General features: G+C 42.2%; 2 protein-coding genes across 2 annotated transcripts; one reads left to right on the top strand and one right to left on the bottom strand.

Annotated features, from left to right (window-relative positions):
- Window positions 1-1,720: 1,720 nt before the first annotated feature.
- LOC114426069 (lactase-phlorizin hydrolase) lies at window positions 1,721-10,011 on the top strand. Its single transcript, XM_028393213.1, has 17 exons — window positions 1,721-1,840; window positions 2,086-2,156; window positions 3,112-3,189; window positions 3,279-3,372; window positions 3,922-4,006; window positions 4,089-4,749; window positions 4,838-5,486; window positions 5,571-7,121; window positions 7,205-7,473; window positions 7,621-7,911; window positions 7,998-8,196; window positions 8,347-8,549; window positions 8,632-8,738; window positions 8,828-8,959; window positions 9,038-9,261; window positions 9,350-9,586; window positions 9,677-10,011. Exons 3-17 carry the CDS (start codon window positions 3,112-3,114, stop codon window positions 9,886-9,888), a joined length of 4,992 nt encoding a protein of 1,663 aa, XP_028249014.1. The 5' UTR covers window positions 1,721-1,840; window positions 2,086-2,156; the 3' UTR covers window positions 9,889-10,011.
- Window positions 10,012-12,156: 2,145 nt separating this feature from the next.
- Window positions 12,157-17,129, bottom strand: gjc4b (gap junction protein gamma 4b). Its single transcript, XM_028393214.1, has 3 exons — window positions 16,890-17,129; window positions 12,785-13,961; window positions 12,157-12,709 (listed from the first exon to the last, which is right to left on the bottom strand). Exons 2-3 carry the CDS (start codon window positions 13,929-13,931, stop codon window positions 12,666-12,668), a joined length of 1,191 nt encoding a protein of 396 aa, XP_028249015.1. The 5' UTR covers window positions 13,932-13,961; window positions 16,890-17,129; the 3' UTR covers window positions 12,157-12,665.
- Window positions 17,130-17,878: the final 749 nt, after the last annotated feature.

Here is a 17,878-nt window from a genome sequence, read left to right as displayed (position 1 = left end):
CAATGCTTTACGTTTTCCACTGAGGTCCATTATCTGTTCATTGGTCATGGGGCCTGCAAGAAACATCTTGTGTCAGACACATGCAGCCTTACACAGTTATCAGCCACAAAGAGAGAGGTTTCCCAAGACATTTTGTTTGAGTGTGGGGAGTTGAATGAGCCCCTGCCCAGTGAACCTTTTACATTGGTCTTGTTCAAAAGCTGGAACTTTCAGTCCATTGCTGCTGTCAGGCTGCCAAAATGCTTTGGGATGTGTTTGTTCTGATAAGAGGGTCAAAGAAGAGCTTGGACAGATTTATGATTAAAAAATGGTTCAGAGTTCAAACATTCAGGGTTATCATGAAAACAAGACACACAAAAGTCACCAGTGATCATTACCGAGCACTTAAGTTACACAATATTGAGTGCTGTGTTGGTGTTAAATAGTAGTTTTTGAATTAAAGATTTTTTAGGCATCTTAAAGAAATCCAGTCTCTGTCACTGACCCTATTATCAGAGATTACATAAGAATGTACATTTCTGTTCCATTTCAGACTAATAATGAACCTGCTGAGCCCTATGAGTGATGCTAGTGTGTATAAATCTGGATTCCATTATGTTACATTAATGTTTAATACAAAGGTCTTCCCTGCATCTGAAATAAAGCACACTCCAGAACCACAGCATTATGAAATGATGAGACTTGGACTGTTTAATGCTTACTCATCATTGTATCTTGATTGTTCAGGGAGATGGAAGAGATTATTTTCTAGTGGTGGGGGGTTACTTTGTGTCATCTGCTATTGTGTTTTTTGCTGACAGAACTGGGTGCACACATTACTCCTTACAGATTGCATGTTCTTGCTATATTGATTTCTGTTTTCTGTCAGGGAAGATTGTATTTAGATCCTGTTTGGATTCACACTTCTTGTGACTCAAATTGTTAGATTTTCAAGCCCATTTGTTGGGAATCCCAAAACGTTTCTAGAAAATACAAATGTGATTTTTGACTAATTCATCTGTTTTTACAACCCAAGAGGTTGAATATAAAGATAATTTGACACTTATCATTTGTGGGAGTTCATAGTCTTTCTGATTATATCACACAGCTGCAATAAAACACTGCAAACTTGCAATAACATGATATTGATCTTAACTGTTAAACAGTGCAATAACAAGTAAAAGCTTTAAAGACCTCGGCTAACAGTGGATAATATCAGTCCATTCTTTGTGATCCACGATGAGGAAGCTGTTGCTGTTAGTGTGTCTGTGCATTTTTTGTCTGTTTGGTAGCTTGAGCAGTAGGTTGGATGGAGAGGAAGACTTTCTGCTTCTTGCAGGCCCTCTCACAAAGCAGGTGATTGGAAGTTCAGGTGAAGGGGCAAAGGATGTCTTTGACTGCAGTCACCCCGTTCCTTCAGCTTCTAAACAGTACTTCCAGTACCTCCAGAGCAGAGGGGTGACCCACTTCAAAGTGCCGCTATCATGGGATCAGCTCCTTCCAACAGGCCTTTCCAGCCAGCCCCAGCAGGCTGTGGTTAGATGTTACCAGACCCTGCTGAAACAGCTGCATGAGGTGGGACTTAAGCCTGTGGTCATCCTCCATGGATCCATGGTTCCAGAATCCTTAAGATCAAGGTATGGAGGCTGGGAGAGCCAGGAGCTGGGAGAGATGTTCCAGCAGTACGCACAGTTTGCCTTCCAGGAGTTTGGGGCCCTGGCACACTCATGGGTGACACTGAGCGACATAGAGGATGTTTGGGTTGATGGGCAGCCTGCAGGTTCTCCTAGTTCTCTGCAAAACATCCTCCAACTCAACAAGAACATTTATCAGTTCTACCATCAACACTTTCCTGAAAAAGGTAAATAAATGATCAAAACATCTATTGTGAGCCATATAAAACATTATTTAATTATAGAGTTTCAAAGAATGTACTTTTATGTGTATCCATGACTATATCCACAATAAATACATGTGAGATTAATAAAAAATGATGCAGGCATCTCACTGTAAAGGCATTTTTGCAGTATATTTCCCCTGAGTTAACTGTAGTGGGAGAAACCTGTTTGCATTGTGTTAACAGAGTCTCTAATGTTCCCCGTACAGAGAGACGTCTGTCACTGGGGTTGAAAGCAAGAGATGCAGCAACTCTTTCCAACATTAAAGCCTCAACAACAGTAAGATGCAATATTCTGTTCTGTATGCATGTGCTTTTTTAATCCTGATTTTGTAACTAAACAGTCATTCAGCATATAAGTATGGAAAAACACATTTCACAATCTTACCACATTCATTACTGTGTAGGTGGCGGATTCTAGTGTGTATAAAGACTGCAGCACTTCCTCTTTGTACAGTTATTTATTGAGTAATTAAGGTCTTCTAGGTCTTCAGTGTGTTAGAAAGTCCATTACCATCCTTGGATCATGTTTTACATCACCTCTTATCTTAATTCTCAGTGCTTAAAGATGTGTCAGCAACTTGTCCTCAGGCTCCTCTGTCACGACAATACTAACAATACCACTGAAATCACAACTTTGTTCTTTATATTAGAAAACGAAAAAGTAAATGGGCACATAGGCATAGCATGGGGGAGGGGGACAAGTACACATGGTGTTTAATTAACTAAGGAAAATTAGTGTTTAGCAGGAATTTTGCATCCACTATTGTCTGGCAAGGCTCCAGATCTGACCCCCCCCCCTTCTGTGTGCAGCCATGCCTCAGGGTACACAAGTTTTCTCCCACATACTTAAAGCATGCATGTTTGCTTAGTAGGGACTACAGAACCCCCACAACCTGTACATGATAATGGGAATCTTCTGCACAAAGTCCTCTACTCACAGGATGTTTTGAGTTTTCTCATGTGTATTGCCCATTTCTAATCAGCAGGGCTCAGATCTGAGCTCTGGCTATATGAAGTCCCTGAGGCATGAAAGTAACCACAAACCACAAGTTCCACCACCATGCTTTCTGGTCTATATGTGGCTTTTCCTCTGAAAATCTATTTTAGTCTACACCAAGCCTGTCATTGATTAATTTAAAATCTTTGTCTATTGTTTCACTGGCAAACAAAAGGTCAAATAGTTTAATGGGATATGTGTGTGATGACATGGTTATTTCTCCTGTTTTAAACAGATGGATTTCTTGTCAGTGCACTTTGAATATAACTGTGCCTCCTCATCAAACTTTGCAGAGGAACTGAGGAGATTACAGGTACAACAAACCTTACATGGTGTCTCTTAACTTGTATATTGACATTGGACATTACAGTGCAGCCACATATATTTTATATTGTGTTATAGATTTCCATTGGGAACTTGCCTATCTTGATATATAAGATGACTGTTCGTAAATGTTCGCACAGTCATTACCAGCTTCTTGGAGATTTCCTAAATGGTAAATATCACTGAGCTTTTTTCATGTAAAATATATATTCTTTGGTAAATAGTGAAGACCTGATCTTTAAGCAGCTTGCTACTATCAAATTAAACACGACAAAAAGTACAGTAGGTGCTTTTGTTGTAAAACTACAATCATGTAACCTGAAATAATGCATCTGAACCTTAAAAAACAAGAGAAGGATATTATGTCTGTTCAGTAATATTTACAGTACAATAATCATAAAAGTTGTCATTCTTAGTTGTGTTATCATGTGGCAGTAATTAGAGTGCATTCCTCTTGCTGTGGGCCCATAAACATTTTACAAGGAAGAATCACGTGTATGGTGGAGCACTGCCTCAGGACATGATCCAGCAGGCAATACACTCTGTTTCATGTAAACATCCATTACAGTTGGGCTGTAACAAGGATATGCAAAAGCTAAATGGTTAGATAAATAACAAAAGTTAAACGTGTTGATTATAGTCAAAGAAGAACAGCCGACATTTTAGCAAAATGGTCAGTGATTGATTCAACATTGTTACATCTCTGTCTTGAACACAACAGTCCTGAAGAACAATGGCTTGAATATTGTGGGGTGTGACATGATGGACATGTTAGGCAAGTTGGAAATGCAGGATGCTACAGCCAGGTAAGAGTTAATGTCTGTAAAATATTCTGAATTATGTGCATACTTTGTTTTTCATGTGCTTATTCTTTCAAAAAATTCATAGTGTTTCAGACGACACGGGGAAATTGGAAATTGTGAATGCTTGGGATAAGTTTAAGGTTCAGACCACAGCAAAACGAGATGCCTTCCTGAATAAGTCCTTCCCCTCTGGCTTCCAGTGGGCAACCTCCAGCGAATCCTTTAAGGTTGAAGGTGGTTGGTTAGAAGGTGGGAAGGGAGAGACCATTTGGGACCGTTTTGGTCATGAAGGCCAAGCTTTTGCAAATCAGACAGCTGACTTAGCCTGTGACAGTTACCACAAGGTGGATTACGACGTCTACCTCTTGAGAGGTCTTCAAGCCAACACCTACCAGTTTTCCATCTCCTGGGCCCGTATTTTCCCCTCTGGACACAGAAGCAGCCAATCAGAGAAAGGAGCTCTCTACTATGACAAGCTGATCAATGCTCTGATAGAATCTGGCATTCAGCCTGTTGCCACGCTCTACCATTGGGATCTGCCTCAGGCACTGCAGAACTACGGTGGATGGACCAACTCTTCCATTGCTGAGGCCTTCAAGGACTATGCAGACTTCTGTTTCTCCAGGTTCGGAGACAGGGTGAAGACCTGGAACACATTCAGTAGCCCCTGGGTGGTGAGTCATGCTGGGTATGGCACTGGTGAGCACGCCCCTGGAGTAAAGGACTATGTGGTTTCTTCTTATCAGGTGAGATGTCATTACTACAGTGTATATTTTACACTGTTTAATTGTTGCTCTGTTGCATTTGCCTTTTCATTTGTTTGCTCCTTTTCAGGTCACTCATAATATTCTGAAGTCCCATGCTGAGGCCTGGCATATCTACAATGACAAGTACAGAAACACACAAGGCGGGAAAGTGGGCATTGCACTCAACTCTGACTGGGCTGAGCCCATGAACCCCTCCAGACCTGAAGACACAGCGGCTGCAGATCGGTACCTACAGTTCATGCTGGGCTGGTTTGCACACCCCATATTTGTAGATGGAGATTATCCCGCAACACTCAAAACCCAGATTGAACAGAAAAGAAATGAATGTCCCCACTCTGAGCCTGCAAGACTTCCAGTTTTCACTCCAGACGAGAGCCAGAGGATTCGTGGAACCGCTGACTTTTTTGGTTTAAACCACTATACTTCTCGTTTGATCAACAGCAGTGATGGGGGCTGCACCCCTGGTCCTCAGGGGGTGGGGGACTTCAATGCTGCTGTGGACCCGGCATGGTCTTCTACAGCTTCTGACTGGATCTATTCTGCACCTTGGGGACTTAGAAGGCTTCTGAACTACATTTCTAAAGAATATATGAAAATTACCAAAGTGCCTATCTACATAACTGGGAATGGGATGCCAACAGAGTACAGTGGGGACGGCATCAATGACACCAGCAGAATTGAGTACATGAGAGGTTACATCAACGAGGCATTGAAAGGTGTCTTGAAATTCTCTGATTGAAAACCATTTTTTTAGAAATAACTCTGATTGTAATGTGATGGTTTTTGTGTTCTTTGTGCAGCAATATTATTAGATAAAGTGGATGTGCAGCGATTCACAGTGCAGTCACTCATGGACGGATTTGAAGGCAGCCAAGGCTACAGCCAAAGATTTGGTCTTCACCATGTCAACTTTGAAGATGCAGACAGACCAAGAACCCCAAAGCAATCTGCATATTTCTACTCTCATGTCATCAAGCAAAATGGATTTGCATCACATAAACAGGGTGTTTTCAACAGGGTAGAAATGCGACTTACACGCCGTTCTGTAGCTTTGCCACCTTCAGAGGTTCCATCTAAATCAAAGGTCGTCTGGGAGAAATTCTCTCATGAGTCCAAATTCCAGAGAAAGGTTTACCACTATGGCACTTTCCCACAAGGCTTCAGCTGGGGTGTTTCATCCTCAGCCTACCAGATTGAAGGTGGCTGGAACGCTGATGGGAAGGGACCCAGTGTCTGGGATACATTCACTCAGAAACCTGGCAGTATTCCTACTAATGCTAATGGAAATGTAGCCTGTGACAGCTACCACAGGCTCGATGAAGACCTCTACATGCTGCGAGCTCTGAAGGTGAAGTCATACAGGTTCTCTTTGTCCTGGTCCAGAATCTTTCCTGATGGTAGGCATACCTCTCTGAACCAAAAAGGTGTTGAGTATTACAACCGACTCATTGATGGCCTCTTAGCTTATAACATCACCCCCATGGTGACACTTTATCACTGGGACCTTCCTCAAGCTTTGCAAAACCTTGGTGGCTGGGACAATGTGGACATGATTGACATTTTTAATGACTTTTGTGACTTCTGCTTTGCTACGTTTGGAGACAGAGTGAAATTCTGGATGACCTTCAACCAGCCTCAGACTATTGCATGGTCAGGATATGGACTTGGACAGATCCCACCAAATGTGAAAAATCCAGGAACAGCACCATACAGAGTGGCACACAACCTGATAAAAGCTCACGCCAAAGCCTACCACACATACGATGACAAGTTTCGTACATCCCAAGGTGGTCTTGTGTCCATCGCCCTCAATGCCGATTGGGCTGAACCTAAAGACGTCAATGTTCCTCGTGAAGTGGTGGCAGCTGACCGTGCAATGCAGTTCCAATTGGGTTGGTTTGCACACCCCATTTTCAAAAATGGTGACTATCCTGATGCAATGAAGTGGCAAGTTGGAAACAAAAGTGAACTCCAAGGTCTTTCAAAGTCAAGACTACCAGTTTTCACTGAGGAAGAAAAGAAGTTCATCAAAGGAACAGCTGACATGTTCTGTGTAAATCACTACACCACAAAGATAATCAGCCATGCTACAGCTCGGCTTACACCTCAGTCGTATGAATTTGACTGGGACTTTACAGAAGCAGAGGAAAGCGATTCATCAACCACAGCCGTCAGTAAACAGAGAGCTGTAGCATGGGGCCTGAGACGACTCCTCAACTGGATCAAAGAGGAGTATGGGGATCCAGAAATTTACATCACTGAGAATGGAGTAGCTACAGACGCTAAGACAAATTGGGACGATTCTGCAAGAGTATTTTACTACAAGTCCTACATTGATGAAGCTCTCAAAGGTGATACCAACACATTTTTAGCATACAATTAATGATGGTGGGAAATGTCTTGATCTTTCTCCTGTGTGTGTGTTTGCAAACAGCCTATGACCTGGATGGTGTGAAGGTGAAAGGATACACAGCAACATCTCTCATGGATTCTTTTGAGTGGCTGAATGGGTACAAAGTTGGATTTGGGTTGCACCATGTGGACTTCACAAACCCGAACCGGCCAAGGACACCCAAGTACTCAGCTCATTTCTACTACAATGTCATAAAGGACAATGGCTTCCCCACTCCAGATGATGAGAAGATGCTTTATGGACATTTCCGAAAAGATTTTATTTGGAGTACTGCAACGGCATCATACCAGGTACACACACGTGCTATATATATACACATATATATATATTATATATATATAATGATACACACACACACACACACACACATATATATATATATATATATATATATATATATATATATATATATTTAATACTTTGTTTTACATTCCCAGATTGAAGGGGGGTGGAGAGCAGATGGAAAAGGTCTTAGTATCTGGGATAAGTTTGCTCACACTCCTCTCAGAGTATTCAATGATGATGATGGGGACGTAGCCTGCAACAGTTACAATAAAGTAGAAGAGGACGTTGACATTTTAAAACAGCTTAAGGTGACCCATTATCGTTTCTCCATATCCTGGCCAAGGGTACTTCCTTATGGCACAACCAATCACATCAATGAGGCTGGACTCAACTACTACCACAGATTGGTGGATGCACTACTTGCAGCAAACATCAAGCCTCATGTGAGTATACTTCTATCCAACATTTTGCTATGTAAAAAAGGGGGTAAAAACTTTAGAAACCTTCACTGTTTTAACATTCTTGTCAGATCACTCTGTACCACTGGGACCTTCCACAAGCTCTGCAGGATGATGGTGGTTGGGAAAATGGCACAATTGTTGCAAGATTCAGGGACTACGCAGACCTCATCTTTAGCCGTCTTGGCCACAAAGTGAAACACTGGATCACTATTAATGAGCCATACAATATAGCTAATATAGGCCATGGCTATGGAGCAGCTGCTCCAGGTATGTGTTATGTAAATCGCAAACTATTCATAAATACAGATGTGATAACATACAAATACAACCAAATGAAAAATTATTAAGGAAATGAAAACTGCACCTAAGGTATAGATGAAAAAGAGTGTGCACTAATGTGTCCCCATGTGTGACCAGGAATTAGTTTCCGTCCTGGCACTCTTCCCTACATTGTCGGCCACAACCTGCTCAAAGCTCATGCAGAGGCCTGGCACCTCTACAATGACAAGTATCGGGCCACACAGAAAGGAATTATCTCCATCACCATCAACTCTGACTGGTCAGAACCCAGAAATCCTTACAAGCAGGAGGATGTTGACGCTGCAAGACGTGTGGTGCAGGTACGTCAATTCCTTTTATTTCACACTACAGATCTGGGTCTTTGAGTTGTTTGTTTTAGATGTTGTGTTTCCCCTTGTGCAGTTCTATATTGGCTGGTTTGCCCATCCTGTATTTAATGGTGACTACAGCGAAATGATGAAGACGATCATTCGGGAGCGAAGCCTTGCTGCTGGACTGCCAAAATCACGGTAATAAAAAAACCTAGTGATTTGACCTTACAAAAGTGTTTTTTGATACCAATGGTGAGTATAAATTCAATTTACATCAACTTTTTCAGACTGCCTGAGTTCACTCCAGAAGAAATTAAGAGAATAAAGGGAACCTATGATTACTTTGGGTTTAACCACTACACCACTGTCCTGGCATTCCCTGTGGACTACGGAAAGCTGCAGCACTACGATGCAGACAGGTATCAGCTAATGCTTAAAAACAAAAAAAATCCACCATATTTACCATATTTAACTGCAAAATGTTTTTTCCTTTACAGAGGAGCAGGCACAATTACTGATCGTACCTGGCTGGATTCTGGTTCTTCCTGGCTGAAGGTCTCACCATTCGGATTCCGTAGAATACTGAACTTCATAAAGGAGGAGTATGGAAATCCACCGATCATCATCACTGAGAACGGCATATCAGAGCGGGGGCCTATTGATCTAAATGACATTCACAGGAGCTACTACTATGAAAAATACATCAACCAGGTGTTAAAAGGTATCAAAGCACGATCGTTCTACAGACAAGGAAGGTCAACGTCCATAAAGTTGCTAAGTGGTAAATCTGCTTAATTTTCTCTTCACAGCTTACCTGCTTGATGGTGTGGATATGCGTGGTTACACAGCTTGGTCACTAATGGACAACCTAGAGTGGGCAACTGGCTTTTCAGAGAGATTTGGCCTTTTTTATGTCAATCGCTCAGACCCTAACCTTCCTCGAGTGGCCAAGGCCTCAGTTTCTACCTACTCCACCATCATCACCTGCAACGGATTCCCCGAACCTGCCTCAGGACCACACGACTGCTTGAACCCCAAACCAGAAGGTATGATGCTAAGATTATTATTTGTCTTCTAACTTTAAAAAAAAATTTTTAGTAAACAACAAAAAATATGTGTCTCCTCCTCCTCTGCAGCAACAATTGCCCCCATCACTGACAGTGCGGTGAAGTTCCTGGGTATGGACCTCTCTACCAGTAATGCAGAGACCGGACTCAACACCACATTCGCTCTGCTGATCGTTGCGGTGTTTGCAGCTATGTGTTCATCTTTTTGCTACTTTAAGGCAAAAAAACGTTCCAAGAAAAATGAATATAATGAATATGTACACATGGAGAAAAAATTCTAATTTGAATATATAATGGGATTCCTCAATATAACCGTAACTTACACCTAAAACTACTATTTTTCTTGAGACTCAGATTGTAAAAAAAAAAATCCATTGATGTTGTATAAAACATGACCTGCTGTAACTCCCACAATGATATTGAAACTCCTTCCTGTATTTACAAGTAAAAGATGTTATAGAGAAAATCCTTGTTTTTTTTTACTTTTCTGGTTATTGTATCCACCGAAAAAATATATATCACATAATATCACTTAATTGAATTAATACCCAGTGAAAATGTTGTTTGGGCTGTAATATTGTTGGGATGTTCTGTAAGTACCACTTACATAACACTAGAGGTCTCTGTGGGATTAAATTTAGTCTACTTCATTCACTATATGAACAAAAGTATGCGGACAGCCAGCCACCATATGTTTGCTGGCCTCCATTTCTCTAATTCACTGTCCAGCTATTGATTATTTATAAAATCTGATGAAGTGTTATGAGGTCAGAAGGGCATATTCTGTCAAAAACACCACATTTCTTAAACTTTCGTGCTATGCTGAATCAGGGAAGTGACACACACACACACACGTTAAACAAGTTATCATGTAAATACTCATCATCACTCCAAAGCCGCAACAACTAGTCAATAAATAGAAGCTTGGAACTGATAGTCTGAGTCTCAGGATATCTTTCACTGGTTTGGCCTCAAATGTCAGAACACATTGATTGAGCAGTGAAACTCTAAATAACAACACATGTCAATGTAAACAGTAACTGAACTGCAAAATAAGGAACATGAGTGCTTAACAGTAATTTTTCAAAATAAAAGCATCTGTTACCTGGACAAGAACATGTGGCAATGAATCACCTCTGTATCAGAATGAGGTATGAATATACTACGGCCAGCTAATATTCACTCTGAGACAGGGCTGTTGGTCAAACTACAATTTCTTTGTTTTTTTTTTCCTAATTTTTTGTGTCTGCCAATAGTTAATGCTGGACTCAAGAGTCATTCAGGGCTACAAACATGCAAAGACACTCTTGAGGAATAACGGTGAAGGAACAGCCTACTGTCATGCATCACCAACCAGTTAATACCCTGTAGAACAGCAGACATAAGTGGACACATTAAATTCTCAACGCAGCTGTGCACACACACATTTGAAACATTCCTGGGCCACGAGGAGTGCTGAAATCATCACAAATGCTGAACCAAAACAGGAAAAAACATCCAAAGGCTGAGTAAAGATAAGGTAATGTTTTGCAACTAAAGCCAGGAATACTGTCAAAACAAGCAACACATGCAGTAGCACATACAACGCATTGTTGCAGCAGCACAGACCTCTTGCATCTTGACAGGCTGTTACAGCCATGAGCCCAGTACATTGTGGGGTTTGGAGTTTTCCAAACTGCAAGCAGCTTTATCAGTTCTTTTCTAGTGTTTGTAACTTCAGTTTTAGTCAGATAACGGCAGTTCAAACTCAATCATAGATTTTCTCAAAACACTTGGAAAAGATTTGCTTGTTGTAGAAAATTTATTTTAAAAACTAACCACAAAGAACTATCAATACAAAAAGTATAAAAAGTACAAAAAGCATTGGTCAAAAATAACTTGAGATGACAATATTTGAGTTGGCACTGCGGGTATGATTCAGAATACAAAAGATGGCATCTTATCAGAGCGCATTCAAGGCATTGAATTCACATTGAGCGATTACATTTGTTTAAAACAAAACAAAACTGCCATTTAGCTTCTGGAACAGCAATAACATCAAAAAAAATAATGTAATCAGAAATCACTTTCAGATCTCTAATGTGACAGGATGATCCCTTATTGAACCAGCAGATACAATTAAATTCGCGTCGTATTCGTACGAAAAAAAGTAAACATCTGATAGTCAAAGATGACGTTGTACCTAGAAAAATAAGCTACGGGTTACTGACAAAAGAAAACAAAAAGGTTTGCCACAGTGACGAAAGCCTTTTGTCAATACCACAATACATAAAACTAATACAAAAATAAAGAACAGTATCAAAACTTTGAGACAATACAAGACAATATCAAGAGTTACATGTTCTTCAAGCATTACCCAGGTTTGTTTATTACTTTGGACAAAAGGCACCCCAAGTGTGGATCCAGTTACCATCAGGGCACCAGACTCAGGAATGTTGACTGGTGCAGTGTCAACATTGGTGAATGTTTGAAAAAACAAATAAAACACACTTGAAAATAACCTTTGTATGAAAATTAACACAAAGTCTTCATCAATATGACAACTCCAGTTTTTTTTAAATGAGTGGTGCCTTGTCCATTAACCTTTTGTGTGCATCTACACACTCACTTTCTTACAGTTTACACTCTTTTTTTGCACAGCTGGCTTGGCCTTATCTTAACAGAATGTCATAAAACAGAGTTCCAGTTTAAGTCTAAGGCAAACTTGAGATGCACTGATTTTAGCTTCCAACAGAAGACAAACTCGTAAAAATAACTGACTAATAACTCTAAGTCTTAATAAAAATATAACAAAAAAATAGCTGCCCTGAGGGAGAAGTATATGTTAACCTTGACCGTTCTTGTTGCACGATGGCAGTTAGTAAGCACTTTGGATCTTCAGACAAGCTGGTGTCTCAAGTATTGCTGGGGTTGAGACCGCCGTTCTCCTCCGCCTTGATGCTCGGCCACAGTTGGCCGTAACACTGGAAGGCTTGGGCTGACTTCATCCACCTGAAGCAAGTTCACAATGTCACACTCATGCACACACACTCCCTGCTGCAATTCCCTTTATGTTCTCTCAGTGGTCTTTGTGTGAACTGGTGGGATTTAATGCACGGAGACCTGTGAAGACATTTTTGGAGTCAGTAAAGCAGTTCTGGGGAAAAGATAAAGTTATAAAACAATTTGAAGCCTCACCTTTTTCACAGGTACTACTCTGCTTCTCCTGGGCAAAGTTCAGTCTGTTCTGCTCCACTGCAGTGCCGTTGGACTCTGGACTGCTGCTGCGTGACGGACTGCTCTCCTCATTCTGGTATGCCATATCCAGATGCTGCTGGGCCAACTTTAGATGTCTCCGCAGCCTCTCCAGCTCCCTTGAGGACGCCTCGTCGCCGAACGACTCGCGGCCAGAGTCTCCCAGGTTATCCCGGAAGGCCATTTTTCCTGATGGGTCTTTCTTCAGAACTGTGTGGTAGCCTGGAGGTGCAGAAGGCTGGCGACAGATGGAGGACCTGTGGCTGGCCAGAGCTGAGTGACGGGGGGTGGGAGGCCGAGGTCTTGGTGCACAGAAGCAGTCGCGTATACCACTGAAGCCAAGGTGAAGGATCTCCAGTATTGTGAAGAGCAGGCACAACGCGCTGACAGCATACATGATGAGCAGAAAGATTGTTTTCTCAGTTGGACGTGAGATGAAGCAATCGACAGTGTGCGGGCAAGGGGCGCGTGTGCATACATATGACGGTAACACTTCCAGGCCGTAAAGAATGTACTGTCCAAACAAGAAGGCGGACTCAAAGATGGCACGTGATAGCAGCTGGAAGACATAAACCTTCATAAGGCCATCCCTCTTGATGCGGCGACGCCCATCATGCTTTTTGCTGGGCTTTTCCACAACTTCCTTATCCTTCTCTGGCTCAATCTCTTCCAGGATCATGGGATCTTCCTCTCCATTATCCTCCGCTTCCTCGTAGTCCCGGTTAGCCCCTCGGCTAACAATGGGCATCCTCTTCCTGCCTCGGAACCTGTAGTCATCATCGTCCATGCGGGCAATCTTGTGCATAGCAAACCCAAGGTACATGATGGTGGGAGTGGTGATCATAATCACCTGGAACACCCAGAAGCGAATGTGTGACAGCGGCGCAAACGCGTCATAGCACACATTCTCGCAACCAGGTTGCCCCGTGTTACACACAAATTTACTCTGTTCATCGTAGTAGATCGACTCGCCCCCGACCGCTGTTAGCACGATCCGAAAGACGATGAGGAGCGTGAGCCAGATTTTGCCCACGAAAGTGGAGTGATTGGAAATTTCATCCAAAAGGCGTGTGAGGAAGCTCCAGCTCATGTTGCCTTAGGAACAGGGAAGCTCTCAAACCTGTGGAAACATGGTAAAAAAAACTGATTAGTAATTTGATTAGGGCACATCTGTTATTACAGTAGAAAGCCACAAGGTGGAGCTATTGGTCACTGTTACAAAATGGGATAACCCTGAGTTTTATGATGTAGGAATGCTCAGGCAAGGACCATTGGAGTGGTACATAGATGCCATCATTACACAAACATTTCTCAACAGTTTAACCTCTGGCTTAAATTTAGCCAAATTGCACTATGATTCGAAAAATGGTTATGCAACATAACTTTTACAAACTACTTAATGTTACTAAAACATTACTTTTACAATTTTTGGTATAAAATAACATGCACAACCTCTGGAGTCGCGTTCACCTGCTGTTATTCGAGGCTTAATAATATAACTCAGATCTGACATCAGCACAGAAGTAACTAACTGCGTCTGTGGTTTCACACCATCTGACAAAACCTCATTAACAACTTCTGCTGAGTAACCACACCACCATGCTCATGCCAAGTAGGCGAGCAACGAAAGTGTTTCTATTATATGGTTACAAAACTTGATATGTACTGGGAAGGTGACCGTGTCGGGTAAATAAAACTCCACTTCATTATGACCCAGGATATACACAGTGTTCCTGTTCATTGTTTGGATTAGAAATACATTTCTAGCCAACTCAACAAAAAAAAAACTTTTGTTACAGAAAGTGTCCCAAATAAAGAAAGAGTGACGGTAAAGCTCAACCGTCCCATATCCGCCTACCACTGAGACGCCTTTAAAGTTGAAACCTTACATCATGCAAAGCTCCAGCTGAAGCTCTTAACAAGTCGTTTGTTCTGGGTAACTCCCAGGTGTGAACGGGATTCTGTGTGTGATGTTTGACAGCCTGGCTTGAAGGAACCATCCCTAGATAAATAACATTAGAGCACACTAGCTTCCATTGTGCAGCAAAAACTCAGGGGGCCACAAAAAAAACTCTTCTGGTGAATGATCAGCTTCATAAGACTCAAAGAGAGGCTTGCTTTCATGGCTGACTCAGGCCATTTTTGTCTTTGAAGTGTAAATTCTCACAGAAACTTGTATTTTCTAGATGATCCTGAAATGCAGTGAAAGCAGCACAAATATATATATATATATATATATATATATCGTCTTCACGTACACCTATGCCAATTCACTGCCTTGGTTTAGCACTATCGTTAACCTTTATATGAGCAGTGCTGCGGCAGCTTCCTGCATGAACACACCTGCACTTGACTGCCAGGTTTCCGCAGGGCTGCTGGAGGCATGTAAATCCAAAAGGCACATGGAGCAATATTTAATCATTATTTCAATTATACACGCAAAATCAAAGTTTATGATCTGCTATAAATTTCCAGCTTGGCTATAATAGGACTAACATGTTGGCCACATTGCTTTCCTGTCAGGCTGCCAGAGATACACAAGGAGCACAAGTCAAGCGGCATGTTCAGCTGCTTGTAATGTGGGTTAACGGTTAGAAGCTACTATCAGAGCCGAGTTGAACCATCACCAAGCAAAACATTTAACTGGCTCAGATGACACATTTTTTCCAACGCTTGCTCCAATTTTGCCAGCTAGCCACAGCTGAAGGCTTTAGAAATGTGGAAAATTCAGCGGCTGGAGTGTCCGTCATGCCGGCTCGCCCATTTGATGCCATTAACTTCCCATGATGTCAGGGTAGGGAGCAACGAGATGCTCCACCCTTCCACCTTGGACAGCAAGGTGGTGTAAAACTGGGTCAACAGGGTTTCATTCTGGAAAATTCCAGGTTAAAGTTTGACACAGAGGGCTCTAAGAAAGCTTACTTTGCCAAACTCCTGAATGCCCGAGATCACAGTTATGATCCCGCTTGATGACCAGGCCTACCACAGACTGCATCACATGTGAATTTCCATCCTCCCAAAATAACGCAGCCTGGGCCCATCTGTGGCACAATACAGCCTGCTCCTTAGCAGCACTGACCAGAAGCTGCTGAACAGAGAGGCTTTTGTGGCCCTCACATCTGGGATGAGAGTTAACCCAGAGCCCTTAAGCTGAGAGGCCCCGTGCCTGAAGAGGGGAAGAACTCACTCAATAAAAAACAAGAGTCAAGGCAGAGACTGATTTATAATAAAGATGGGGGGCGGTAGTACAAATTCATCAGCCCTTCTTATCATTAAATAACATGAATGTCTTGATTTTGGAGTTAAAAAAAAACAGGACAAAAATGTAAGTCAAAGAACATGTAGGCTACAGGCGTGGCTCTGTAAAAATCGATCAAGCATCTAATGAGTTAAACGTGTTGTGAAATGTGAGTTAATCCCAACAAATCCAGGAAAAAAAATCATCCTCGTGGCAAAAGGGACGTCACCGTGGAGCCCCGCGTGCGGGAAACGCGACAGTGAAGGACGCCAGAGGCTGACCAGCAGTGTTCAGACCAAGTGTGTTAAATCACGTAAGGCTGAATATAAAAGAAATTTACAGTTGTGAACGCTGGTGTGTAGAGAAAAGACAACACAAGGCACAATCCCTGCGCATCATCCCATCACCAAAATCCACCAGACAGCCTACACCCAGCATTTCCCCTAAAATAATCCCATACTCATCACCACACACGGTCCTAAAGACTACAGACTTATCTTCTAAATGTACTGTTAATTAATAAACCCCGTCAATTCTACATAATGGTGCTAATCTGCGTGCTTTAACTAGCGCTTTCCTTCCAGGCAGTGCGCGTAAACTTAAATTGGCGTTTTAGACGGCAGATTAACACACACTATTTCCGTGAACGCGGATTAATAAAGGGTTAAACTGTCATTCAGGGCTTTAGAAAACTACCCGCAGTGTTTACCCCGCAAAAGTTACGAGTTTTAACTTAAACTAAAGCGCCATTGTTAGCTAAAGCTAAAGCGGGGTGATGCGCCGCCACGCTCCGTGTGTGTGTGTCCTTACCTTTAGTTGTGGGATTAGGTCCTCCGTCTCATCAAAGTTACAGAGAGCGTTTTCCTCCCTCTTTTTGTTTTTGTTTTATTTTTAAAGAAGGTCCTCCTCTCGCTTTAATATCAAGCCATCCAGTTTTTCGTCCCTGCGCGGAGCCTGCGTCCTTCTCCGGCTGAGTGTGTGTTGTACTCTGCGCCGTGCAGACAAAGAATATTCCCAAATCCCCCCCTCTTTTCTCCTCCCAGTTTCAGCCGGGCACCCCACCCCCTGTCTGCGCGGATTGGAAGGAAAACGATCAACTGCCAGCATTCCTGATGCAATCTCTCTAGTCCATAAATATAAGCAGCCTGGGGCAGGAAGAGTTGCTGCAATCTGTGTATGAATAAATAAAAAAATCTAAATCAAAAATAGAGGAAAAACCAACACTAGAAATGTACATGTATTATAACTCATTTCATGCATTTCATGTTCTAACGTGTTCTTCTGTCCATATTACTGAGATCTCCAGGTGAAGGCTGCAGCAGCAGCAGCAGTGTGATGTGTGTGTGTTTTTTTGTTGGATGTGGGATGACACACAGCAGTCTGGTGCCTCTCTTCCTGCTGATGCAGATGTTCGGAAGTCATTGCTACCATAAGGTCTCTTCCTCTATTGCACTCTTTCTTTGACAGAAGCAAAACATGTGTTTCCTGAGCTTCCTTCAGCCCTCCTGTCACACTTTCTTTTTTTTTCTAACTCTATTTTTATGCCACGATACTACATGCAAGTCTCAAAATAAAACAATCAACATTGCACCACCCAGCCGGATTCTATTAGATCCAGCAGGAACTTTTTGTATTGGACCCCACAGGGAAGCTTCCACTCCAACACATGCATCACTGCTCCTTAGCTTCCATTTTTCTTTTTCTTGTCTTCCTTGGAGCACTTTTGATACACTTCAGACCAGGCACAAAGGAACAGAGCAGTTTTGGAGAGGCTTTGACCCACACTCGTCTAACCATCA

Source organism: Parambassis ranga, chromosome 21 (genome assembly GCF_900634625.1).
Source record: "Parambassis ranga chromosome 21, fParRan2.1, whole genome shotgun sequence".
NCBI classification, from domain to species: Eukaryota; Metazoa; Chordata; class Actinopteri; family Ambassidae; genus Parambassis; species Parambassis ranga.
The sequence above is the reverse complement of the archived record's forward strand: the minus strand, read 5'-3'. Positions and strand labels throughout refer to the sequence as shown.